The 26,565-nt window shown below is 35.9% G+C and overlaps 2 protein-coding genes across 2 annotated transcripts in view; one reads left to right on the top strand and one right to left on the bottom strand.

The window, feature by feature from the left end:
- The window catches only part of LOC134749420 (uncharacterized), a 36,485-nt gene extending 29,830 nt beyond the window's left edge, over positions 1–6,655 (bottom strand). The window contains exon 1 of the mRNA XM_063684344.1: positions 5,489–6,655. Within this exon, the coding sequence (XP_063540414.1) occupies positions 5,489–6,458 (970 nt within the window). The 5' untranslated portion in view covers positions 6,459–6,655. The remainder of the gene's footprint in view (positions 1–5,488) is intronic.
- A 5,652-nt stretch (positions 6,656–12,307) lies between these two features.
- On the top strand, positions 12,308–25,930 carry LOC134749350 (proton-coupled folate transporter-like). The gene is made up of 5 exons (XM_063684269.1): positions 12,308–13,426; positions 14,076–14,177; positions 19,018–19,239; positions 20,952–21,108; positions 23,697–25,930. The coding sequence occupies exons 1-5, from the start codon at positions 12,508–12,510 to the stop codon at positions 23,794–23,796; spliced, it is 1,500 nt and encodes a 499-aa protein (XP_063540339.1). The 5' UTR covers positions 12,308–12,507; the 3' UTR covers positions 23,797–25,930.
- Positions 25,931–26,565: the final 635 nt, after the last annotated feature.

The raw sequence follows: 26,565 nt of genomic DNA, 5'->3' as shown, positions 1-26,565 counted from the left end.
CGTCTTCGGTTTAAATGCCATGACAGATGAATTCCACAATAGGGATTTAGACATGAATCGCGAATTGTATAAAATGTTATGTTTTTACCATAGCAGGGAATATTAGAATGCTGAAAATCATATTTTGTAAGTGTAAATATGCGTAATAAATTAATTAAACATAATTAAATGTATTTCAAATAATGCCCAGCGTCACGTGACTGCAAACGCAAGCCGGAGCGCGTGACGTCACGGCGTGAGAAACACGCACAGACAAGTTGTCAAACCTGGTGGACCTCTGGCATTGACAGCAGTTTGTTTATCACATCGTTACGTCATCCAGTCACGTGACAGCTTGGAGCGTTTTTGCGCGAAATTTAAACAAGCCGATTTTTCATTAAAAAATAATAAATAAAAATTCAAAAAATTGCAATAATTACGTGTCTATCTATAAAATGAAAACAGTTCGAAAATGTTGTCAAAGTCCCTATTATTATTTAATTATAATTGTTACATATATGTACCTATAATTACACTTATATATGTAGTATACATGTATTATAAGTATAATTATACTAATACAGAATACAAACATGATCGGTGATTTTATATTACAAAAACGCAAGTAGAAATACCAACGCAAACCGTTTAGCTTTTTTACAAACTGGGCTCTTTTTTATCAAGTAGGTTACAGGATTTGTTGAGTATATTAAATTATTTCAGAACATTAAACTTCGGAAAAAATATACAAACCAAGCATTTACTTTTATCAGATTGGTGTTCAAGAGGTCAGCGACACAACGACTTTACCGTTAATAAAATTTTTGAATTATTCTGACAAGTGCGAGGAACACTCGAATCAGAGAACTCCACAGGACCCAACGTTTTATAATTAGGGTTCGGTACCCAAAGGGTAAAAACGGGACCCTATTACTAAGACTCCGCTGTCCGTTTGTCTGTCAGTCTGTCACCAAGCTGTATCTCATGAACCGAGATAGTTATAGTAGAAACCATTTGAAATTTTCACAGATGATGTATTTCTGTTGCCGCTATAACAACAAATACTAAAAACTGAATAAAATAAGTATTTAAATGGGGCTCCCATACAACAAACGTGATTTGTTTGACGTTTTTGTGCGTGGTACGGAACACTAAGATAGGTACGTCAAAAATTTGCTAAATATACGACATGGATCGGATATGTCCTCAGGATATGTCAGTGTCAAAAGTGACGTTTCTTCAAACAAAAACATTGCAAAGTTAAGAGAAACAAAAGCTATTTTTTACGCTTACATGCTTCATATATTTTAGCAGTACTTGAGACTTAAAACTTAAAAACGTGATATATTTATACCTGTGTCGTTGATTTTAATTATTTTGTCCTCAAAAATGACCTTTTTCCAAATTGGGTTTGAGCCTGTTGCACTTGACCGGTTTTTGTAAGTACACGTAGTTAGGACACATAATATTTATACATACCTATGTATCTCGACAGATATTTTCAGAATTCAATAAAAAACCGGCCAAGTGCGAGTCGGATTCGCCCACGAAGGGCTATTACGCAAAAAAAAAACTATTTGTTGTATACAAACTATAGCCCCACTTAAATATTTATTTTAGTCTGTTTAGTGTATTTGTTGTTGTTTGTGTGTTGTGTATTTGTTATAGTGACAACAGAAATACATCATCTCTGAAAATTTCACCTGTCTAGCTATCACAGTTCATAAGATACAGCCTGGTGACAGACAGACGGACAGACAGACAGACACCTTTGTGTACGGAACCCTAAATATGAGACATCGGATTCATACTAATTTCAGTACATCTTGCTCGTTCTCACAGATTCTTGCGTGACACGTGTGTTTGGGAGCACTGGAAACCTTACTCAGCATCAGGAACACAACACTATATAGAGTAAGACCAAAAAAGTCTGCAGCGCAATAATTTGACAGCGAATTAAAAAAACTATATATGGGGCAATGTTTTTTAGCAGTCACTGAACGTAATTTATATGATGTGTGATTGTCAGAATCGTTTGAATACTCGTTGTAATTTGTAATAAACGGGAAATACATGGTGAAACCTTACAAAAGCGGCGTGCGGTAGTTACTTTTCCGTATGAAGAATAATTTTACACTAGCACAAAATCAGTACGAGGCGATTCAAGCTCAAAAACGATAATGTTTACAAAATTTGGAGTCGATGACGGGTAAGTGAAATGAAACATCTTAATACTTGCACCATATTTAGATAATTATAATATTGGTTTAGACTAAGGTTTCACAGCAAATTGAACACACCTAATAAGTATAGGTACTTACCTTATGAACTTCATCTTACATTTCGAGAAACTCATTGGTACTAGCCGGGTTTAGAGCTCGAACCCAAAACCTCCATTCGTATATATAATTACAGCATGGGTACTATGATTACGTCTTGCAATTTTTACTTGAATCTGGATTTATGACTATAACTAGTATATTTGAAATGTTTATTATTGTATTGTTCCTTTATTTTAATTGTAATTAATTCCTAGCTTTTACTTGAATGCTATTTTATGTTTAACTATGTATTTATTTTAGTACCTAATTAGTTTTTAGAATTGTGTTGCTATGCCCTGACAGGGTAACCATGCATGCACTTAATACATGATAACACCTTAATGTAACTATGGTTCTCCAATAAATAAATAAATGAAATGAAATGGGTACCTAAGTTAGAACTTAAATTTATTTTCTATGTATGTTTATTGTTTTATTTCATTTTTCCGAAAACCGCAGTTCGCAAATTGCGGGCATCTTTCTCTGTCATTCTAACTACGCCTTAATTGGAATTAAAAGAAAAATATGCCCGCAATTTGCGAACTACGGTGTTCACTAGCGGTAGGAAAAAGGACCTATTTACTGCGACTTGCGAGGCCGTTGCGAATTTTAGGTACAAAAGCTCAATAATTTTGATAACGCCAAATGTCAGATTGTCAGATTTTCACGCGGCAGCGTGTCAAGCCAAGAAGAAGAGAATTGGCGAGGCAACGGCTGTGTTGTGTGTGTGTGTGTGTGCTGTGTGACACGAAACATTAGTATATGTATATTAATGGTTGTTGCAATTAAATTTATTAAACCATAATGCACATTACATTTTTCATAGACAGTAAATGTGTTAGAAAATTCCACAAGTATCAAGACTATTTAATCCATTTTCTGTGATGTTGTCACATACAGATTTTTTTAAACTAGGTACTTTTTATCAAGCGCTGTAGACTTTTCTTTGTCTTACTCTACCTGTGGCCCTAGTAAAAAGGGTACATGTCTCGCAAAACTTAGGTCTAAAAGGGCATAAGGGCATCTTTTACAACTGCGCTGCCCGAGACTTCTACCCTTTTTGATTAGAGCCACTGCACAGTTACCTTCAGAGTAAGTAGCAGTGCCATACATAAAACTGCTAAAAGTGATATAGGTACATTAAGTGCTGTACAATCCTTTGCAAACCTGTGTATCTTTTTAATAAACACAAATATCAAAAAAAATTATTTAAAAAATTGGGTCAACCGGTTATAAATGCCTTATTAGGCATATTTGTTAGGCGTTTATTAAAACCATTACACATGAATTACTTAATTTTATCTTTGGAATTTTTTGTGTTACACATTGTTATCGAACTATTTTCGTGTTAGTGTTTACACTTTGTGCAATCGTTGCACTGCGCTTATTTTATTGAAACTGTGTTACAATATGCATAGTGATCAAATATTGTTACGGTACAATTTAGTTTATCAATTCATTGTTTATTCTTTAGTTAAGAGATTTCTGGCTGTTATTAGTCCTTTTAAACTTTGCATCGACTAAAATAGTAAGGCTGTGTCATTATAAACGGCATATTTTCATAGAAATTCGATATTAATGAAAACATTGCCACACTTTGGTTGCAAATGCCATGCAGATTTGGTCAGACTATTATTGTGTTCGTAAAAACTAGTGCCTACGCCAATTCTTGGGATTAGTTGCCAAGCGGACGTTCCCATGAGCCGTGGCAAAATGCCGGGACAACGCAAGAAAGATGATGAGACTATTATTTTGTTTGCTTTTCAAAATCCGAACAACTTTCCTTTAGTCCACAACCACAACAAGACGATTCTAATGAGCCACACCAATGAGCTTACGTCGTTTCATTTTGGATACCTTCAGTCGCCATCATTCAGCATGAGATCTACTTTATCGGTGCCTCAACTTTGCATTATCACCGAAGCTTTTAAGCTTAAACAGAAATCAGATTGTTGATAAAATATGACCTAAATAAATTGCCAGTAAAAATAAACCACGTCGGTGGCAAACAAGCATATGGCCCGCCTGATAGTAAGCGGTTACCGTAGCGTGTGGACGCCTGCCGGCCTAAACAAGGTGACAATCGCTATCGGTTCGCCATCGAATCACTTTGTGTCTCTCTATCACTTCCATATTAGTGTGACAGTGACAGTTGCGTTTCGATCGCTACGTAGCGTTTGCGATTGGCATGTTGGCTACGGGGCCTGAAACTCCAGGGTTGTTACGTGCGCGTTGCCGACCCTTTGAGAACCTGAACACTTCTTATTAGCCCATACTGTCGAGAAAACCTCAGCGTCCGAGGGTGGAACTTCCTTTTAATCCGCGCAAATAATTTATACGAAACAAACAAAAGCTTGTACAGCTTGTACCTATACAGGTTGGCTAAAAAATAAGTGCATTCCCGTTGCCTGGGAGGTTTTGGAATTATACTGAGTAACTTTTACTATGGGACCAACCACTAAATCGCGAAAAAAACTTACCCTCCCATAGAAAATGGACCAGCCAAAATGTATGAAACAGCCAAATTTTTTTTCGCGATTTCGGGGTTGGTCCCATAGTAAAAGTTGCTCAGTATAATCCCAAAACCTCCCTGGCAACGGGAGTGCACTTATTTTTTAGCCACCGTGTATAAACATCTTAATAGTCAATCGTTTATACATGTCATACAAAACACGTGTTCTAGATTTGTTGTTTACGTCTATGAAGGTATCAGTTACAGCCTCACCAACATAGGTTAAGTAAGTACCTTTAGATATGTATATTTCAACGGAAACTTTCTGGAATCGTACAGTCGCCATCAGATATATCGGAGCGGCCGGAGTACTCAAAAATATCTGAACACGCCTTGACAATAGAGGCGTGTTCAGATATTTGTGAGCACTATGGCCGCTCCAATATATCTGATGGCGACTGTAAGTACTATTTTGATCACATAACACAAAGCACAATTTTTTTTGTACTTTTTAATATGAAGTATTGTCATAAATGTTTTGTGTCGAAGTCCTCATGAAAGTGGCAACTTATGATCGTCTGCGTGAAAGAAATAAAATTACATTTGCTCATAAAAATAAATAATAGCAATACCTCGCACACGCTACCAAAGTCATCCGAAGCCAGCTGAATAAGTTTAACAAATAATTGAAGTATACTCGTAACAAGATAATGATAAATGTTGATCTAATATTTACCTAAGACTGGTCCAACGATGAACATGTATGCAAACATAATTAGAATTATCTGCAACCGCCGCGTCCCTTCACGGCGCATAAACGCCACATTAACTGTCGCTACAAAGTCTTTCGCAGAGAACACAGACAAAATTGTCTCCTGTTTATCACTCTCCACCTCCTTTTTACGCTTCTCCTTCAGTCTTAGGACAATGTAAACAAACCCGATTAAATAAAACACACACGCGACCATAAACACTCCGTAGTAACCGAAACGTTTTGTCATTATCCCGCTGAGCGCCAGCCCGACTGGCCTGCTGAGGGTGAGTATCGCGGTTATGATGCCGAGACGGAAAGTCCGTTCAGACTCACTCGTGATGTCCGTCATGTAACTATACACGGCCATGGTCATGGCTACTCGACCACCGGCAAGCGCAGGCGGCAAACCCTCCAGGAGAGCCGTCTCGTTCAATCCCACTTGGAGAAAGAAAACGGTGCTCAATATGATGCCGATAATCGATACTAGCTTCCCTACAATAGGTAGGACCATAAAAGCCTTCCGATTCCCAGTGCGATCGCTCCACGCTCCAAGGAACAGCGTTAGGACCCCTGGAAGAGCGGTCTGCAGCGGAAAGCTCCACGCTGTCATTTCAGCTACCATCTTTTGCACTTTTTTCTCTTGCTCTGTGTAATTTAAGGTCCGGCCCTGCATTATATGCCTGCATGTTTTCTCGTCGTACCCAAGGTTCACGAGGCATGATTTCTCTAAGCACAAGTTTTGCACCGCGAGCCCAGCGAGCACGCTTGGCAAGACGTAGCATATAACAAAAGGTTCCACAGTAATTTTCGATCTGAAGGCCCATGATTTCTTTAAGAACTCCTTTACACTCCTGCTTAATTTCGTTTCGGTTTTAATTTCTGGATAAGGTTTGCACTTGCACGGTTCTACATGGACTGGTTTATCCCCGGGCACTTCGACCCGCAAAGTCATCTTGACAACAGGTTTTCACTTTAAGGTTCATTTGTTTCTAGCATTCGTATTTGGCGATTTTCAATTTTTATAACAAAGATCACGTTTTGTTTGTTTTGGAAACATAAGACGATCGCGGGCGGTCGGTGGCGCGTGCGGCGACGATGTGCGCGGGCGCTGTGCTCGGCTCCACCTCGGCTACTGGCTATCAGCTGGCTGCTGGTACTGATTTTTACTTTATCAAGTTATCACGTGGCCGGCTGCTCTAACGGTCGTATAATCAAACTTGAATTAAAACTTGACCATATCGCTTAATCTCAATTGTTCGCTTCAAGATTCCGTGTTACTGTGTGTAAATCAGCTTCATCTATGTAATTATGAGATGTGTCTAACAAAGTTAACAAGAATTGCTTCTCTACACATTTTTACTGAAACTTCAAGTGTATGCTACAATTTGCATTAATCAAACAAAATATCTATTTCTGTAACTGATACACAGCTGAAGCACAGCTGAAAACGACACGGCCTTTGGATCCTTGTCAATGAAAAGACAGTATCAGTGTTGACAATCACAGTGATAATATGTCACGTACTATATGCGTCCCAATTCTTTCCCATAAGTCGGTCAAGACAAAAATTGCGTAATCGGAATGAGATCCATTAGTGGTTACATTATATTTTAGTCTATGAATACTGTTATGAATATAAAAGGTAATTATGATTCCAAGGCTTGCCTTAACACGTAACTAGGACATGTTAATACAATTTTTTTACAATTACTTTTAAATTTATTGTGTGAAACATTATATTTATTTTATTTATTACATATTACATTGTATATACCTAAAACAAAAATGTGTTTTAAATTGTTTGTCCATAAAACTTTTTTTCAATCAGTAAAATTATTCAATATCTGCCTAGGTGTATTTTGTTGAAACTAATTTTCGTTAAAATTATTGGCAGTTTATACAATTAGGTACCTATCTTAAAAAAGAAACTATAGTATTTTTCAAACTCGATGGGTAGGGTAACAGGTGTTATCTCCATATAATTTATATTATAAACAAAGACTGCGTATCCATCAGAGATGTGCGAGGTTGCGTAGCGAGGAATGTGTTGTTAAGAACCAATAATGAAGTGATTCTGTTGCTTCTTAAGTCTTAACAAACACATCCCTTGCAACGTATGCATCATCGCCAGTCATCGGCAAAGTCGGTGCCACACGGGTTTAATGATCTCAATCATTATGCTAATACGGATATGCCGCGGGTATACCGGGATTCGTGTCGTATTAATTACTTCCTACTACAATATTTTTAATTCTAATAAGATAATAAAATAAATTTATATTGCAGTATAATAATGAATAGGGGGTTTTACAATAAACACTGAGCAAATTAACTTTAAATCACAACGTGCAAACTTAATGGTCCGAGGAACATAAATAAACATATTTTCAACTAGAAATGAGTTCTCAACCAATTCCTTCTCATTAAACTAGAAAAGGATGGCATTAATAAATAAAGGGACACTGTTTGCCGTCTTTTTCGCGCTAGTTTCTACTATGCACTCGTAGCACGACGGAAACAATAGAAAATCCAACAGCGACCTTCGACAAGTCAGGTTAAAGGGTTATTTATCACTTTGGATAAGATATTCGGGACAAGAGGCTTATTCTAATTGTAGTAACAGGTTATGATTGTTATGAGTTTAATCTTAAGGAGAATGTCGATTTTGTAGTAGGTATAAATTTTGTAGCACTTGGGCCCAGAATAAATGAAAATGAAAAATAATGAAATCAGCTCATAACCATATATACTATCTGATTGCATGTTTCTTTTTTTTATTAAGCCTTAAGGCTACAATAACACTGTCCATTAAATAAATAAACAGTTTTAGTTTTGAATGATTCACGGTTAGTTTCACTAGACTTATATTTACCGGGATATGGACCGTGATTACCTTTTGTATTGTTTTTGTGCTTCCGATATTTCGACGTAGCATGCATCTTGTTCACGGGTAACGGGTATCTTCAATTACCCGTGAACAAGATGCATGTAACTGCGTCGAAATATCGGGAGCTCAAAAACAATACAAAAGGTAATCACGGTCCGGGTGTACTTCGGAATCCCTAAAGTTTGTCCTAAAGTCACTTGCCCTAACTGACATATTTATATTGTTTGATAATGACAAACAATACTAGGGAATGCACAGAAGAAAAAACTTTAGGGATTCCGATATAGATCCTCACGGTCCATATTTCCGTCAATATAAGTCTAAATAAACAGTTTTATTTATTGAGTGGAGTAGAGGAGCAGAAAATGCAAGCTATTGATAGTAAGAAAAGAATAAATGGGTTAATTGGGCTATATCAATAATCTTTAGCTAAGACGGAAGCACAATTTTCTTAATTACATATGTATGAAATTATATTATATCGTCTATACGACGATATAAACCTGGAGCCCGATTCAGATTAAACAACTTGTTACGGTTTTGATATTTTATATGACCTTGAAGATCGCTCACGCTCATTGGTGCATGCGAAATAAAGTGAAAGTTGTGCGCGAGATGCGCGAAGACAATCGTCAATGTCGTATCAAAACCAGTTCAAAGCCGTAACAAATTGTTAAATTAAAATCGGCCTCCGGTCGCAGCATGCCTGTCACTTTCTCACTTACATACTTAGAACGTGACAGGCATGGTGACAGGCGATAAAAATGCGACCATGCTACCGCCGCAGTGGAAGATTTACTCATATTAAATAACATCGATATTTTTTCGTTTAAGCAACCCGGTTTATACATATATCAATGCAATGTTGACACCGAATTCGAAGTATGCCTATTTACTTCATACAGCTCTTACATAATGTAGGTACCTGTGTTATTGACGAAATATTGAGATAGTAATTGGCACATTTAATAAGCAAGAGATTGTGGCAGCGATCGACCTGATTTTTATATGAACTGTTGACATCATTAATGTATGTATAGTTTTATATGTAACAGAAGGAATAACCTCAATTGGTTTATTTTAAACGGCCGTATTTTTTTTATATTTGTGGACTGTTGTCCACATACGTAAACATTACGTAAAAAAACAAAAATGTCAGCGAAGAGAAGAAAAAACCGGACAAGTGCGAGACGGACTTACGCCAGGAGGGGTTATGGGAAGGTGAAATTCGGCCGAGCTTTATAAAGATAAATACAAAACAATTCAAACTCTAGTAGTAGTAGTAGTAAAACTCTTTATTGTACAAAAATATACATAAAACAAGAAAAAAACGCATCATTTGTACAAAGGCGAACTTATCCCTTTCAGGGATCTCTTCCAGTTAACCTTTAACTCTAAATATTAATCTTAATGAAATACACAACGATTTAAGTAATTTCAGCTGACTATATCTATTACAGTTCTTGTAACACAGTCCTGTGATAGATAGACGGACATCGGAGGCGGAGGTTTACTTATATAATAATATAAGGTTTACTAATATAATAGTTGGGTTTATTACCATTCGGGTACGGAACATTAAAAAGATCCTTGTTTTTGTATTAATTTTATGTCACGTGAACCCGCCGCCAAAAATCCGCTTAAATGCAATGTTCTTTTGTCCTAGCCTATCCTAATGTCAAAATATGACATTTATTTCAGTTTCAGTATAAATGACTTTTCTTAGTATTATACTAAGAAAAAGTGACCAAGGCCTCCAGTGCCCCAGGTTGGAATCGAACCAGCGTCGCCAAAGCCTTGGTCACTTTTTCTTAGTATATGACATATAAATTTCAGTTTATAATTTATATAGTAGTGTTTCTATTTGCAATAAAAACAAATTCAAATATTTTCTAAATAGAATTTAATTTCTTCTAATACTTCAAATAGTATTGTCAAGGTCTAACCTTTAAAAAAGTTGAACGGCCATGTAAAAAGTAGGCTTCTCATTTCATGAATGTTCAATGTAACTAAAGAAAAGGCTTAGCAATTAAAGTCCGTTATTTTCTGTTTAGTCTTCTTTTGAAAATAGACACCTAGTCATTTTTCTGAAAAATAAACTTAGTATACATTAAAGTTATACGCCTACTATTGCGAAAGTTAAGAAGAGCGTTATGATGAATTGCTAATATATTACTATTAGGAGCTAAGCTCCAAGTAAGACTACATGTATAAGTATCACATTAAATCTAAACTAATTAAATAAGACACTGTCAAATATATTGTACATATATAAATTAATCTTTAGATTTAAGATAATTGCCTTGCCCTACCAGGGCCCATGTGAAACTATTATATATGTAACACCTGTGTACCATGGATGCAATAAATAAATATGAATATGAATAATTACTAAGTGCGTATTTCAGCATGAAATTTTGTTACGCATATAAGTCACGCTTACACCTTTTCTGCTGCTGGATGGTTTCTACTAGTTAAATTTACCGTTAAACTTATAAGCAACTAGAAATGAAAATTAAACTTTTGATTGAAGTTTATTCACACCAGATAGGGTGACTGTTATAGTTATACATAGTAATTGGAGTCACTACATAGTAATTGGACTTTCCTAACAAGTTAGAAAGAAACAAGCCAAGTTAAGAGTGGTCAATTACTATATACTGGCCAATAACTGTAACAGTCAGCCTATGTCTTTTTGTCTCTATCTCCGAGTTTTTTTTTTAATTGTGTTTGATCCTACAATATTTTTATACTTTATATTGTAGGTAAGTAATATTTACGAAATTCCTTGCCAAATTTTAGCTTAATTTGATTACAATAAAGTTTAAAGTAGTTTGTTAATTTAAAACACACGGTTTACATACTATGTAGCATGTAGTTTATCTAAAAAAAACTTTAGAATAAATTAAAGTCGGCCGCGTCCAGGATGCTTTTAGAGGTCTCGATGTGATAGGTGTAATCACGTGTAATTATCAGCAAGAACGACTTCCTCGCCACTTGACCGCTCTCAGTAGTGATTCGTGTTTGTAAACAAACAGACCTTAGCCAACTAAAAACAATCTATACCATTTAAAACTTTCGCGGTTTAAACATATTAAATCACATTTAGACTGGGACGTCAGTTAGCCGCGACCACGACCAGTGAAACCTGTGTCGAAACGTCGGTAAATAAAGGTAACAAAATAAATTCGCGATAGACCCGTTTCTAAATGTGATTTAATATGTGTAAAAACAATCTATCTATACATATTATAAAGCGGAAGAGGGTCGAAAGTCTGTACATGGAAGATATTCGAAAAAAAATTGGCTGGGGATACTTAGAATCGATAACAGAACACATTACAACAGTTTTTAGAATTTTTGTCTGTTTATCTGTTTGTCCGTTTATCTGTTTGTCTGTTTATTTGACCGCGCATCAAATGAAAACGGCTGAACGGATTTTGATGCAAACTTTACTAATCTGTCGAAAAAATCCACGGCCAGGTTATAGGCTATAAAAATTTGAGAAATTTTACTTATTTTACATTGCAATGTGTAGAAGGCGTAGTGTGCGTCCAGTAGACAAATTCCGATTATGAAAGTACTATCGAGATATGATATTAGTCTCAGTGTGTCTTGCTTACGTGCCATTAAATAAACCGAGACGTGTGATTATTCATATCAAATAAGAACATTGTTTTTTTGATTAGGTCGGGTCACTAAGATAAAAAATACACGACTAAGCTCACCTTGCCGGTCCAACATAACAAGTTTTAACGCAGAAATAAGTAAAAAAATCTACCTTGCATAGGTTTCCAGTTGTGTATCAGTCGTTGATGTATAAGTTCAAATTGTGATAAAATAGTAATTTTTATATAAAACGCCAATGTCATTTGAACTCTGGCACATGGCATTTGATAACCCATAATAAAAAAACTTAAGAATAAATTATAATCGGCAGCGTCAAGGATGCTTTTGGAAGTCTCGATGTGATACTGTAATTATGAGCAAGAACGAGTTTGCTAGATCCTCCTCGCCTCTTGACCGCTCTCAGTAGTGATCCGTGTTTATAAACAAACAGACCTTATCCAACTTAAATCAATATTGTGATAGTTATTAAATTTAATGTTAAAACATGAAGAACAGTGAATTAGAATTACGTCCTACGGATATCATAAATGGAAGTGAACCTAAAAGAAATGGGAATAGTGAACTGAACAGATCATGGCTGGGTAAAATACGCGCCGCAATCGCCTTCCTCACCATAGAACCTTTCTTGCTTTGCTACATCTTGCCCAATGCAATATCCAGCATAGCTGTTCAGAGACTGAACTTGGAAAAAGCGTGCCGCGTTGACCTTGGGCATACAAAGGAGAAATGCGATGAGTGGGATGGAAATATAACCATTGCCATCCAGTCCATGGTAGCTGATATGACGACATGGCAAGTACCTTTGACAAGTGCTATCCCAGCGATTGCCATATTGTTTGTTGGAGCGTGGAGTGATCGCACCGGGATCAGAAAAGCACTAATGTTAATACCGATATTTGGAGAGTTGGTGTCAGCATTTGGTTTAGTCTTAACGACGCATTACTTTGAAGAGTGGCCGCTTTATGTCACGGCGCTGATAGAATCGCTGCCTACAGCATTTTCGGGTGGATTTTCTATCGCTCTAATGGGTTCCTATAGTTACCTTGCCGATGTCACGTCTGTGGAGTCACGTACCTTTAGAATTGGAATCGCGGCTGTCATAGTGACCCTGGGAGCTCCAGCGGCAATCTCTATTAGCGGAGTGCTGCTGGACGTAATTGGTTATTACGGCATCTTTGGACTAACAACGACTTTATATGCATTTGGGCTGCTGTACACATATTTTAGGATTCATGACGTAAATCCTAAGAAAACTGAAGGCACTCGGTATCAGAAGCTGATTATTTTCTTTCATCCAAAGAATGCATGGGACACGCTTTATATTGTCTTCAAAAAGGGTCCCAATAGATCGAAAATTATTCTCGTCCTTTTAGCACATGTTGTTATAATTGGACCTGTCTTTGGTGAGTTCATTGCCTATTTTTAATTTTTGCATGCCTTATTTTATCATTATCGTTCAGATTATCCAACTTTTATACCTTACGATTATGTATGTAAAACTGGTGCTATTTGCAAGACTATAAAATATGTATACAAAGTAGTACCATTTGTGGATATTCAAGACATTTGTACGATAATGAGTATAATGTGGCGTATAATGACTCAAAATACCAAGGTAACTCTTTCAAAAAGGAGGAGCTCAGTATCGATATTCATATTTTTGTACTTATATAAAATTACCTTTATGGTACCTACGTAAAACCAGATTTATTATAACTATCAAAAAAATTATGTAATTAGTGGTTGAAAGCTATTTTTATAACTTTTTATTTTTATTTTATAAAAAAGTTACTTACTAAAAGAAATATCAATGTTTTGTACGTCGTAAAATGTCGGTTATCTCTCGCCCATTTATTTTCAAAATATTGGAAAATCAGAACACTTACCACATATCGAGTATATTGACTTGTCTTCAAATAATACTTCGACAATAACTTTTTTTGCATGATATTAAATTGAAAAACCAGAACCTAGCACCTGTCAGTTGCAGTTTTTTCCGTTTTTGTTGAATTTGCCTTAGGTACCTATTAATTCTATTGTCTATGATTTCAGGTGAAGGAGCTATGCTGTACCAGTACCTGTTGTTTAAATATAGCATGGACGACGTCGAAATAAGTCTGTTCTTCACCTTCTCTATCCTTGTCGGCTTGTGCGGTAGGTATTTTAAATTACAGTAAAACCCGCTTACTCGTATGAAGGTAGGATCAAAAACGCATCGTAAGCGAGAAGCGTATTAACCGTGTAACAATGTATAAATAAATATACATTATAGGACAATTTTACTCAGATTGACCTAGTCCCACAGTAAGCTTAATAAGGCTTGTGTTGTGGCCACTAGACGACAATATAATACATATTTAGATATATAAAAAATATGAAATATATGAAAATAAGTTACAGGGACCGGTTTTTAAAAGGCGTTTAAAAATCGTATTAAACTTAATCGTAATAAGCGGGCTCTACTGTAAATATCTTTCTTTTACTTTAATTATCGAGTATTTTTGTCGATGGTCAATTGTCGTCCCATTTTTAGTAGATACTCAATTGAAGTACTTCTTCATCAAAACTTTAAGTTTGACGCCTGCATATATATAAACTATTAAAAAACCTTTTAAATGAAAGCGAATTTATAAGTGACTGAAGAACTCATTTTAAATTCAAATCAATAACGGCAAAAATGCATTATATATATTCGTATTTTAATTTACCCTCAATACCGATCGACAACGTAGATGCGAATACATGTAGAGATAGGTAACAATCATACTAACATTACAGTCCAAATAAATTTGTTCGTTTGTGTACAAATACAAAATAATATTATCTACATAGTTGTTTTGTAAACAACCCACTCGATCTTTACAAAAAACTAAGACCGCGTCTAGCTAATTTACCTACATCAAATATTAAATTTTTCATCTTATACCACTGATACAAAGTTAAAAATGTGCACATATTATAAACAAACCGCAAAGTTACGTCAGATGTAATTACGTTGTTATAATTATGAAGATTGATTAAAATGCCTCAGAATCCATACTTAACTTTTTATACAGATGACAGAATTGGCCTCGAGGCAAATGTTAAAGTAGGTATTAAATACAAAGTCCGGCAAAGGTCGATGTTTGGGCCTATTTTCTTTCTGTTTATTATACAAAATTTTAATGTAATTATTATTAAAATTGTATAAGTATATACATATAATAGGTAGTGGTTCAAGCTTCACCCCTCTATTTCTATACGTCCCGGTTCTGACGACTAGATAATACGTCCAGGCCATAGACATAGTATACACAAGTAGTTATAGACGCGCCACCGAGCAACCGGGGTTAAGAGATAGAATATTCATAAAATTTGGGCAGCATATGATTTTTTCTCTTTCACTCTTATAAATTTCGGTATTTCGCCATCGTCTCCTACCTATGATGCCACCCGGTCGGTGATAAGGACAAAGCATGGCACTATTTTCTCTTTCTTCTTATAGGAATCGCAATAAGACTATCTTTCTCTATCAAAGAGTGTCAGGCCCTTGGTCCTGGCCATCCCACCTTCTCCGCCTGGGCCTGAGAGCTTTTCGCCCATGTTACGACACACAGTGGTTATTTTATCCCACCTCTGTGGGTGCATGCAAACCAGTCCCATTCGAACTTGGTGGCAACTGTCAATATGTAACACCTTTTGTACGGGCCAAAAACGTTCGGGAAAGCCGGCGTCTCTCCTGTGGTCATTATAAAAATGTTTGATTTGGAAAAAAAAATCTAAGACTTATCATCTACTTTTAAGAAATAGAAGGTTATAACCCTCCTATTTGCCTATAAGCAAAAAGTTTGATAATTAGGCTTAAAAGTTAGATTATTTTATAATGTTCAAAGGAAAGACGCATATCCTTACTTAACTCACAGTAAAAAATATATTTAATATACTTAACCAAGAAAATCAGGGATGACTTCATTATAATGCAATTAGTCGCGAAAGATTTAAGAAAAGCTTGGAATTATGCAAGAAACGCGGGTTAATTAACGCAACTAAGACCAAGCGTTATGTCCGCTTCTAGCGAGTGTTTCGCTTCATTTTAACCAATTTCATTGTGATCTACGCTTACCCATAGTTTTTATTAGTCAAAAGCTCACTATTTTACTGGTTTGCTTGAGATTCGTATGGTAAGTCACGGGAAAAACTGTCCAGCTGTGCGGAGAACGAAGGCTGACAGTCGGATAAATTAAATTCTAGTCTACTCTTTTGTACCGATTGCTCTGAGATTGCGGGTTCTTACAGACTTTATTAGTTCCATTTGTACAGCGTATTAATTTAGGCGACACGGCATTTATAGTCTAAACTTAGCTTTCTATTCTATAAACTAAATTGCATTAAGAATGCATTAATTTGCATTAGAATACTAAGGTAAAATTTGCCATTCAGACTTGAAAAACCCGAGACCGTACCGGGATATACAAATGACAATGGAATTATGTTCAAAGCACTAAATTCAGGGTCCAAATGACCCTTGTAAAGAGAAGCTATTATACAGGGTGGGCACAGGGATTCCGACACACTTTAACCATGAATTCTAGTGCCTATTTGGATAAAAAAAAAGTAATATAACAATGCAATAGAAAGCCTAATTTACGAGATATTCAATTATTTAAGTAATTTCGAAGTTAAAAAAACTCAAGGCTAACACGCCCTTATGTGACGTAATCATACATACCAAGACACAAACAATCACACATGCAAAGCAGAAGTGTTAAAAATAGTAAACTTACCTGTCACCTGCTATAAACTAGACTATAAAGTGTCATATTGGTGTCGCATGTTGTCTTTTTCACTCTTTCAAACTAAAGATACGTTCACAAGTTAGTACTATCGTTAATTGATTTATTTTGTTCCAGAAATTAAGTAAATTAATTAGGCAATTTTGGACCCATGTTGATATAACATTTTTCTTTCTTAACACTGCCAGGAATCCACGGTTAAAGTCTGTCGGAATCCCTGTGCCCACCCTGTATATGCGGTTGAGAGCTCGTGGCTTCATGCCAGCGAGCTGTAAGAAAAGTAACATCAGTACGCTAACTTCGTAAAAACGTCAGAATCAGCGTATCTACGTCATTCAGTACCCCCTCGTGTTAATTTTATTCGGTAGCGTAACGTGACTTTCCTACGCGCTTGCGTTAAGTGTCATTTTGTATGGGATTCTGAGTTTCCAAAACGTCCCGCTTTGCGCGCTGTTCAAAATCCCATACAAAAATAGACATTAACGCAAACGCGAACGCTCGTCACGCTATTAAATGAAATTTACACGAGGGGTTCAGTTCGTTTTACGTCTATTTCAGACGCGTTAAAAAATACTGCAAATTTTCATACATGATACCTACTGTCCGCGCGCGAATTCCGTGCACGGCTGAGGAATGTGGAATGTTGGGCGTCATGACAGAGTAGTGTCATTTTGTACGTACGGGCGCGGCGCACACTCTCCCACTTCCTCGACCTCCGAATGCACGGAATGCACCTAAAAGCTCCCTCCTTTTTCAAATTCCATTTTTTTAATGTAAAACGAGTGATGGCAAAAATAATAATGGAAAAATTGAAAGGAAAAATCATTATTTCAGACAACTGGTGGCCCAAGTGGCCCAATAAGTAGATAGGTATAATAATCTACTATTAATCCCCAAAAATTATTGGGGAAAATCTTATACAGATCAACCTAGGTCTAAACTGAGAACGACTGCCATTGGTTCACACAGAAAAGATTCAAGAAAATAAATAAAATAAATCTACCATCATAATAAATAATGCTTTTCACGGTATCGAAGCCTAAACCAGTAATTTTATAGAAATTCACTTTAAGCCGCCACAGTCTCCTGGCCGTTGTGGCTGACAGATGGGACAGTGGCCTGATAAGTGTCCTCTCTGCATTTATCTTTAGTATCTAAGATAGTTATTTAATTTTATTTTTAAGTTTTTATTTGTTAAGATGTACTAACAAAATATGGACCATGTCTGAAATAAATGCATTTTATTTATTTTTATTTTATACTAAAGTAGTCACCTATGTGTCGCTAATTATTGGAGCGTTCTGCACTAGTTAGGATACTCTTTGTACGATTGTTACCGTGACCTCTGCCAGCTAACTGCCGGACTTATCTCAAGCCTCGGCTCGGGCACAAAAGCTGAATTGCTTAGTCAGATTTTCCGCTGATTGAGTAGTAAACTTCCCTGGTTTGTGTACAAACGATTCTGTTTGTTAACTGACCAGGACGCGTATAATGATCTGTCAGTGTCAAAAGTGACGTTTCTGGCTGAGGAAATGTCTCTTTTGAGAATGACATATCATATACATAACAAATTCAAATTGAATTCATAGCCAAATTACAATAAGCGGTAGCCTAACTGCAGATAGTCGCTTTGAAAGTACAATGTATTAGGTACCTACCTAAAGCACAAATACGATTTGGAATGTTCGTGACATCATTATAGCGTGAAACTCAGGGACTATAAGTGATATATTTACACTTAGATCTCAAAATATCAATTTTTTGAAGAGTGCGTAGGTACCCACTAAAACATGACATTTTAGTATTTAGAAAGGTTCAGTAGGACCAGTTTATTAAAGTTGTATACCTACACTACATTTTTTTTGAATTTGGGAATTTTTATGTTATTTCCATTTAGAAACACTAGGTTTTTCGATCTTAGTAGGAGAAAGTATCTCAAAATGTCCATACGTTTTTCTATCTTTACATTACGCTACCGTCATACAAACTACATAAAGTCTATGAAAAATGGTAACGGAATGTATGGTAAGAAAAGGAAGACAAGTATATTCCTGACAGGATCGAAAAGAGCTCATGATCGTGACTCTGAGAAGAAATAACATAAAAACGTCGAAATTTCATAAAATATAAGCATAGTGTACAAGTTTAAATAAATCTCTTCAATTGGAACTAAAATACACAGTGTAGTAACATTTTCTAATCAATTATATTGCTTATTTCAGGCACAGCGATAGCGGTGACGCTCTTCAGCAAATTCATGAAAATGCACGACGCTATCTTAGGTGTCATAGCGACGACATGCAAGGTCATGTCCAGCATCGTGTACGCACTCGCCCCGACCAGGCCTTGGTTCTACTCCGGGCCCTTTTTTGACTTGTTTGGTGGGACCGGGGTGACTGCCATCAGGTCGCTGGGAACGAAGGTCGTCGCGCCAGAAGAAGTTGGTGTGTAGATTGTTCTTCTCTTTTTTACTCATTTCGTAATGCTACCTAATACTAGAAAAACGACCTCACCAACCGTCTCAGTGTGTACATAATAGCTAGCTAGCAAAAGGAGATATCTTGTTTATTCTCTTGAGCAGAAATCAATTTACTTACATACTTACATAAATCGTATTAAGTAAGTAATCGTATAAATAATCGTATTAATAACTTGGATATAAAGTTTACTTGTGTTATTTGTTAGGTACCTATATGTGTTTCCTCGAACTTTAGTCTGGTGTTGTTTAGAAGAAGCTTAGGCAAGTTCTGATGACTTGGGGGTTTAAGATAGCGTAACTTGATAACTTTTGTCTTATAGTAAGTTCTATCAACTAGTACCTACGTGAATAAAGTAGGTACTTATAATATTACCAAAGATAGATATAACTCCGTAATAGATGGATACAGTCTAAGGAAAAAACGTGCCTCGAAAATCACGAAAATTTGATTCTCGATCAGATGGCGCCACTAGTTTTGGCCTACTCTCGTATAGAAGGCGTTGATGGTTTCGTTTGTTATTTATAATTTTAACGCATATCAGTGAAAGAACATGGGTCAAAATCATATAAAAATAATTCATGCAAATAAAAAAATCATTTATCCATATTTAAATAAATTTTAACGTATTTTTATATATCTTCATTTTTAGTTTCAAAGTATGTCGATAGATGGCAGTGAATTTACAGTGGTTACAAAATTTACTATGACAGTACCGCTCTATCTTATTATATCCTCATTGATATTACCTACGATACGCATATAAAAAAATGTTTATAACATTCCGTGGTGATTCTCAAGTTTCTTATACTTTTATTTTGCTATGCATTAATTATCTTTTTTTTAATATGCATTGAAGGTCAGATTGTTTGTAATATTTATGAATTTAAATATACTTTTTAGGGTTCCGTACAGTAATGGAAAAAACGGGACCCTGTTACTAAGACTCCGCTGTCTGTCTGTCTGTCTTGTCTGTCTGTCCGTCTGTCACAGGCATCGGCAGGGTGTTCATCCTCACACCCTAGCACCTAAATGGTCGCGTACTGTGCGGTTTAAGAGGAATTTCCTCCCGCGTACGCTTCGGCTGTGGAATGAGCTCCCTGCCGAGGTTTTCCCGAGGGGCTACAGTATGGGGTTCTTCAAAAAAGGAGTGTACAGGTTTTTAAAGGGTCGGCAACGCGCGTGCAATATCTCTGGTGTTGCAGGCGTTCATAGGCTACGGTAACTGCTTACCATCAGGCGGGCCGTATGCTTGATTGCCACCGACGTGGTATAAAAAAAAAAAAAAAAAAAACTAGGCTGTATTTCATAAACCGTGATAGCTGGACAGTTGAAATTTTCACAGATGATGTATTTCTGTTGCCGCTATAACAACAAATACTAAAAACAGAATAAAATAAATATTTAAGTGGAGCTCCCATACAACAAACATGTTTTTTTTTGCCGTTTTTTGCGTAATGGTACGGAACCCTTCGTGCTCGAGTCCGACTCGCACTTGGCCGGTTTTACGTTTAGTTTTATTTTTTTATCTTGTTTTGCTCAATCATAATAATATAAGTATGTTTCATTCGTTTAATGCAACAAAATCAGGTTAGATCTAATAAAAACCGTACGTAGGTAGACTAGTTATAGTTCACTATTCGAGTATTTTGCTAAACTATGTTCTTTATATTTTCCAGCTAAGATGTGTTCTCTGATCGGTCTGGTAGAAGCAATAACGCCAGTGATCTACACGCCCATGTACAGCCAAATGTACAAAGCTACTTTAGAGACCCTACCAGGTGCATTCTACCTACTGGGAGGCGCTATGACTGTCCCAGCGTTCTTTATATTCATGTAAGTTACTTTTGCCTGTGTAAGACCGTCACTTGCAATAATACGTTATAGATAGATAGATAGATAGATAGATTTTTATTCGGTATTACTCATACACTGTCAATTACATAATAAAAATTGATTACAAAAATCATAATAAATTAAAATTATTTAAATTCACATAAAAATTAATGTCGACAATTTTGAGATTCTAATACTTACATTAGGAAATCAGTAAAATATTATTCAAATTAAATACTTACAACTACAATAGAAATAATCACAATTAACTTACTCTTACTACAAAAACATGTGACACGCTCATCCCAGGTAGCATTTATACATCATTATGACGTCGCTGACGTGACTTTGCATCCTGGGATGGCTCGACAAATGAGATCGTATCAGATATTTTTGCGGCCTTCGTTGTGTAACATAGTGTTACAGGTGTCTGTACAATCAAATGTAGGTACTATTACGCTTCGCGATTGTTGAGCCATTGTGGGTCCTAACTAAATTGGTTGTTCAATATTTACGCTATGGAAAGTCCAATTAAGCTAGAGCCCTTAATGGCTGAACGATCACGGATTGCTATACAAAGCTACTAGAAGTATTAAACTATACATTATCCGCCCCCGCCCTGACATGCTAGCAGGCACTATATTGCACATATGAGAGTCCCAGCGTTTTTCATATGTACAATATAAGTTACAGCACAATATTATTATTGTTTACATATAGTAAGAATATACCTACAATGCTACTAAAGGGGAGCCCAAAATGTCCCCATTTGGGCCTTGCCCTAGGGAAATTGGCACTAAGTAAACGCCACCGTTCCGTTCCGTTTACTTAGTTTTTTATTACCGAAAGACTTGCGGTAGGTAATCGTAAATGTCAATTCACCGATTTAAAAAAAGGTATTGAGAAACTCATTTCGATTCGGACCCAGACGGAAAATCTTCAGGTTTGAAAGTCGCACGCTTGAACCACTAAGCTACGTGTTATTAACATGTACATAAATTTAATTTGGGAATATCATGGCAAGACAGGGTGACAAACGAAAGGGTTTTAGAAATTGCACAGCTGCCTAGCTTAACCTCGTTTCTCAAACAGAGACGCCTGCGTTGGCTAGGGCATGTGCACAGGATGGAACCCTCTCGACTACCTCGTCGTGTTCTTCTTGGTGCACGCAAACGTGACGTTGGAAGACCATTGCTTCGCTTTAAAGATTGCGCAAAGAGCGACATGATTGCCTTCCATATCGACCACCGAGACTGGGAGAGGCTCGCAGAACATCGGACGGAGTGGCGCAAAGGCGTTTTGGAGGGTCGCAAGTATTGTGATGAGTCCTGGTTCGCCGCACTCGCTGACAAGAGGCAAAAACGACGTCAAAACGTTTCAGTACCGTTTTCCGTTTACCGTTGTCAGGCCTGCGGTAGGCCATGTCGGTCTCGCATCGGTCTTTTTAGCCATCAAAAACGGTGTCTCTCCGGTGTTACACCATAAATCGTCTGCAACAGACGATAAGGCCAATGATGATTATAAAATTTAATATGGTTCAAATTCGTCTAATCATCATAACAACAGCTATACCGCATGTCACAGCAGACACATCGGAATCTTCACTAAGATTACGTAATACCGTATAACCGGGAAACTATAATAGAGTCTGTGCGGAAAGAGAAGACTCGTGGAATGTATGTGGCGCAATACATTTCACAACTCTTCTCTTTTCGAACAGACGCTATAATTATAGTGCCTCATCAAAGTTCACGGTCACCGAATTCAGATGAACACGTCTAGACGTAAATAACGACAAGGTTCTAAATAGTTGTTTGTGGAGTTGTAATTATTGCCCCAATAAGATGACACAGAGTTTAAATTGAGTTAAACTTTCGCTGCAGTTGGAACCTTATTATATTCTTAGCGAAATTCACATAAAACGGTGATACTAAACCTACGATTTTGTTAAGAAAATATATTATGTAGGTGGTTCACGATTAAAACCGTAACAGTTGTCCGGCAGACAAGTGAATAGAGAAGACTGGTAATCTCCATACAACGTTATTAATAATTTTTCCACCACCTTGCACGACGCTGACTGACAATTATTATTTTTTCACCACCGTCCACCATTATGTTACTTACTTCGATGCCTGATTGAATACATGCCATGATTATGTACAGTAGAATCCGCATATAATAACATCGAAGAGAAGTGACAAACGCGTCATACTAAGCGGATGTAATATAAAGCATAGTGGATAACCTTCTTATTTTTGTTAATTCTTCTAAATTAATCTCAAATTACTTTGTGAGAGATGAGTTTTATTAACTTACTCGCCACGTACGTACTAAACGTCCTCGCAGGGAAAGACGTGGGGACGGCCACGAAAACTAGGGAATGTGTCAGTATAACCGGACATAATTTTATGAAAATAGCGATTTGCCACTATAAGCGAAGTCATCTTATCCGACTTTGTCACAGATAACTTTATATGAAAACTTTACACAATAATTACGTCATAGTAAGCGGTTGGTCAGTATAAGCGGAGTCATAATAAATGGATTACACTGTACTTATTTACTATTCACTTTATTGTCCACAGAACTCTTTACGTGTTATACAAGAAAGAAGAAAGGGACAAAGTAAAGAATCCCGAAAACAAGGAGAGATATGCCCTCGAAAACGATGTTACTGTGTTCTGATTCTGATAAAAATGGAAAAAAAGAGGGCCAGTTGCACCAACCCAACCAGCCCCGGCAAGCTCGGCCGAATTTCACCTTTCCATACGTATTGGTTTGTAATGAAACTTTGCACATACAAGGACATGAGGTATATCTAGGTCTGTAATTAGTTTATATAGCTCCAGTTTATAAAACAAACGAAATAAATAGTTTTTTTATGAAAATCTTAAATTACAGACATATAGGTAGATATTATCCTATTGTAAGTACAAAGTTTCAGAGCAAACTAGCTACTCGTTTTAAAATGAGAGCGTAACTACGTTTGTATGGAGAACCGAGCTTGCCGGAGACCCTTAACGTCACTCAGAAGTCAAGTGAACTATGAAACTTCGAATATCATAATATAATATTTAGCGGACACCTTAACGATGACGGTCGGTTTGGTGCAACCGACCCTTAGAAAACTGACGTTTGCGGGCATGCATTTAATGATCGCGAATTTGGGTCGCTTTTTTATGGCACAGGTAAAAGTAAAATTTTTGATAAATAAATTTGTAGTAAGGTTATTTAGACCGAGGCGAATCACAGGGCAGATCGGATAAAACTATACTCATATCAATGCAATATATCAAATATCAACGGATTTTATATCTAGACCCGATTCACCCTGTAATCCGACTCGCTTCAGTCTACTCTAACCATTTCTATCATATTTTGACAGCAAACGCCTTGATCAAAAAATGTTTTTTTTTTTTTTTTTTTAACTGCTCTTTACTATATAGATAGATATATACTCAAACTTATTGTTATAGATTACAAATTTCTAGGTATATATATGGTATTTTACTATTATAGACTTAAGAGACTGGTTATATTGCCATAAATTACAAGAGTCAAGGTTATTTGTTATTTTTATTTTTATTATATATTAATGATCTACCTGACATTTCCAATCACCAATATATACTCTTTGCTGATGACATATCCTTAATTATTCCTTGTATAAATGTAACTACATATAATGATGACATTAATAATTTAATAAATCTTGTAATTAATTGGTTAGAATTTAATTAATTTAAATGTCAACTTAGACAAAACTGAATATATTCAATTTTGTAATAGAAAAGAACATGGAAAAATATGTGTAAAATATAATAATCATTTAATATCTGAAACTGATCAGCATACATTTTTAGGGATGCTACTTGATTAAAAAATTTAATGGAAACCTGAAATTTAAAACAAATGTAAAAAAATTAATAGCTTTGTATATCCACTAAAAATGCTTTCAACGCTAATAGGTAGATATACCAACAGCTCTCCTCGCCTACCATGGATACGTAGCGTCAGTTCTCAGATATGGTCTTTTATTGTGGAGTAACTCTTGTGAGGTTGATAGGCTGTTTATCAGCCAAAAAAAGTGCATAAGAGCAATAAGCAATAAACCACCACTAACAACATGTAAAACCTTGTTCAAAGAACAGTTAAAGAGTGTATGTAGTTTTAATACTAGATACCCTACCAAACTACCAAACTTGTGCTAACTAAAACAAAATCTAAATTATGCAGCAGCAATTGTTACTGCATGGCAATAAAAGTGTTCAACAACATTCCAATAGAAATAAGAGAAAACCCACAACCACTTTTCCTTAGAAAATTACATGCATGGCTTATGAACAAGCAATTTTACTCCCTTAAAGAATATTTGGCATGTAAAGGTTTGTAGTAAGATGTTCTTGTAATTTAACGACTGTTTTGTTATTTGGTAATTTGCTCTTTTATAGTTATAGCTAAATAAATTTAGTTTGTAGTTTTAGAATTATGATATATTGTGTTCTTGGATCTCGGCAGATTGTGATGGACTTTTGTATATACTAACACCTTTTGTACTCACTTTCATGCAATAAAAAAATTATGAATAACGAATTATGAATGAAAACGGGTTAATTAGTTGAAAAAAGTATCCTGTTTTCATTGCCATTAAGTGTATAAATATTAACAAATTTACAAACTTTTATGAATCAACGACTATGTGTAATAAAATTGGAATCACTCACATAAAATAGTAATAAACATATCGTAAAGGTTGTCCATCGCAATTCAACGCGGTAACGCGGCTAGTGTGATGGGCACTTTTGCGTCAGGGACAACTCGGAGGGGACTTTTTGACTAGGCTTAAGTTTAGTCTTAAGTTATTATTGAATTGTTTTTTATTGTTATACTGACATTTATTGAATAATGAAAAATTAAAAATTAATAAATTATAATATATACTAGAAAGTTGTTGTTTTATTTTTTGGAACAAGAAACAATAATTTAAAACTGCGTTAAATTATCACTGAAAAAAAAATCAGAACTGAACGTCGGCTTCCGTTTTTTGCACTGTTACTAAGAGTCTACGGTTGCTTGGAGAAACGGTCGTTCACTTTCTTCTTCGTTATGTTTTTTCTAATAGCTCTGAAAATTAGCGCCTTAACAAATGCTTATCTAATGTGAACTGCTTTTATGTTTATGGGAAATACAATATTTTACGTCAATTCTTTACGTTTATTTTATTTATGCATATTATTTGAAGAACTTTAAGTAAAAACAACGCCTTGACAAAGTTGTGTAGCAATCACCAAAGCTTGTAATAAAACCCGTTCATTTGGCGCGTTCACTCAGGGAATACTTTCAAATTCTACTTGTACCTACTATATTTTCATTTATTTTACCTACCCCTCTTACTATTTTTGTCTTTAGTTAATAGCAGATTTTTTTATTACCTAATGACTAATGAGACCTATC

The sequence above is a fragment of the Cydia strobilella genome, chromosome 18 (genome assembly GCF_947568885.1).
Source record: "Cydia strobilella chromosome 18, ilCydStro3.1, whole genome shotgun sequence".
NCBI classification, from domain to species: Eukaryota; Metazoa; Arthropoda; class Insecta; order Lepidoptera; family Tortricidae; genus Cydia; species Cydia strobilella.
Note: the sequence above shows the minus strand (reverse complement) of the source record. Positions and strands in the feature narration are given on the sequence as shown.

What these genes read in the sequence shown, in the direction of transcription:
- LOC134749350 (XM_063684269.1), top strand. Translation starts at nt 12,508, where the DNA reads ATGAAGAACAGTGAATTAGAATTACGTCCTACGGATATCATAAATGGA. An exon ending in TATAATTGGACCTGTCTTTG is followed by an intron (nt 13,427 to 14,075) that starts GTGAGTTCATTG and finishes CTATGATTTCAG; the next exon opens with GTGAAGGAGCTATGCTGTAC. An exon ending in TATCCTTGTCGGCTTGTGCG is followed by an intron (nt 14,178 to 19,017) that starts GTAGGTATTTTA and finishes TGCTTATTTCAG; the next exon opens with GCACAGCGATAGCGGTGACG.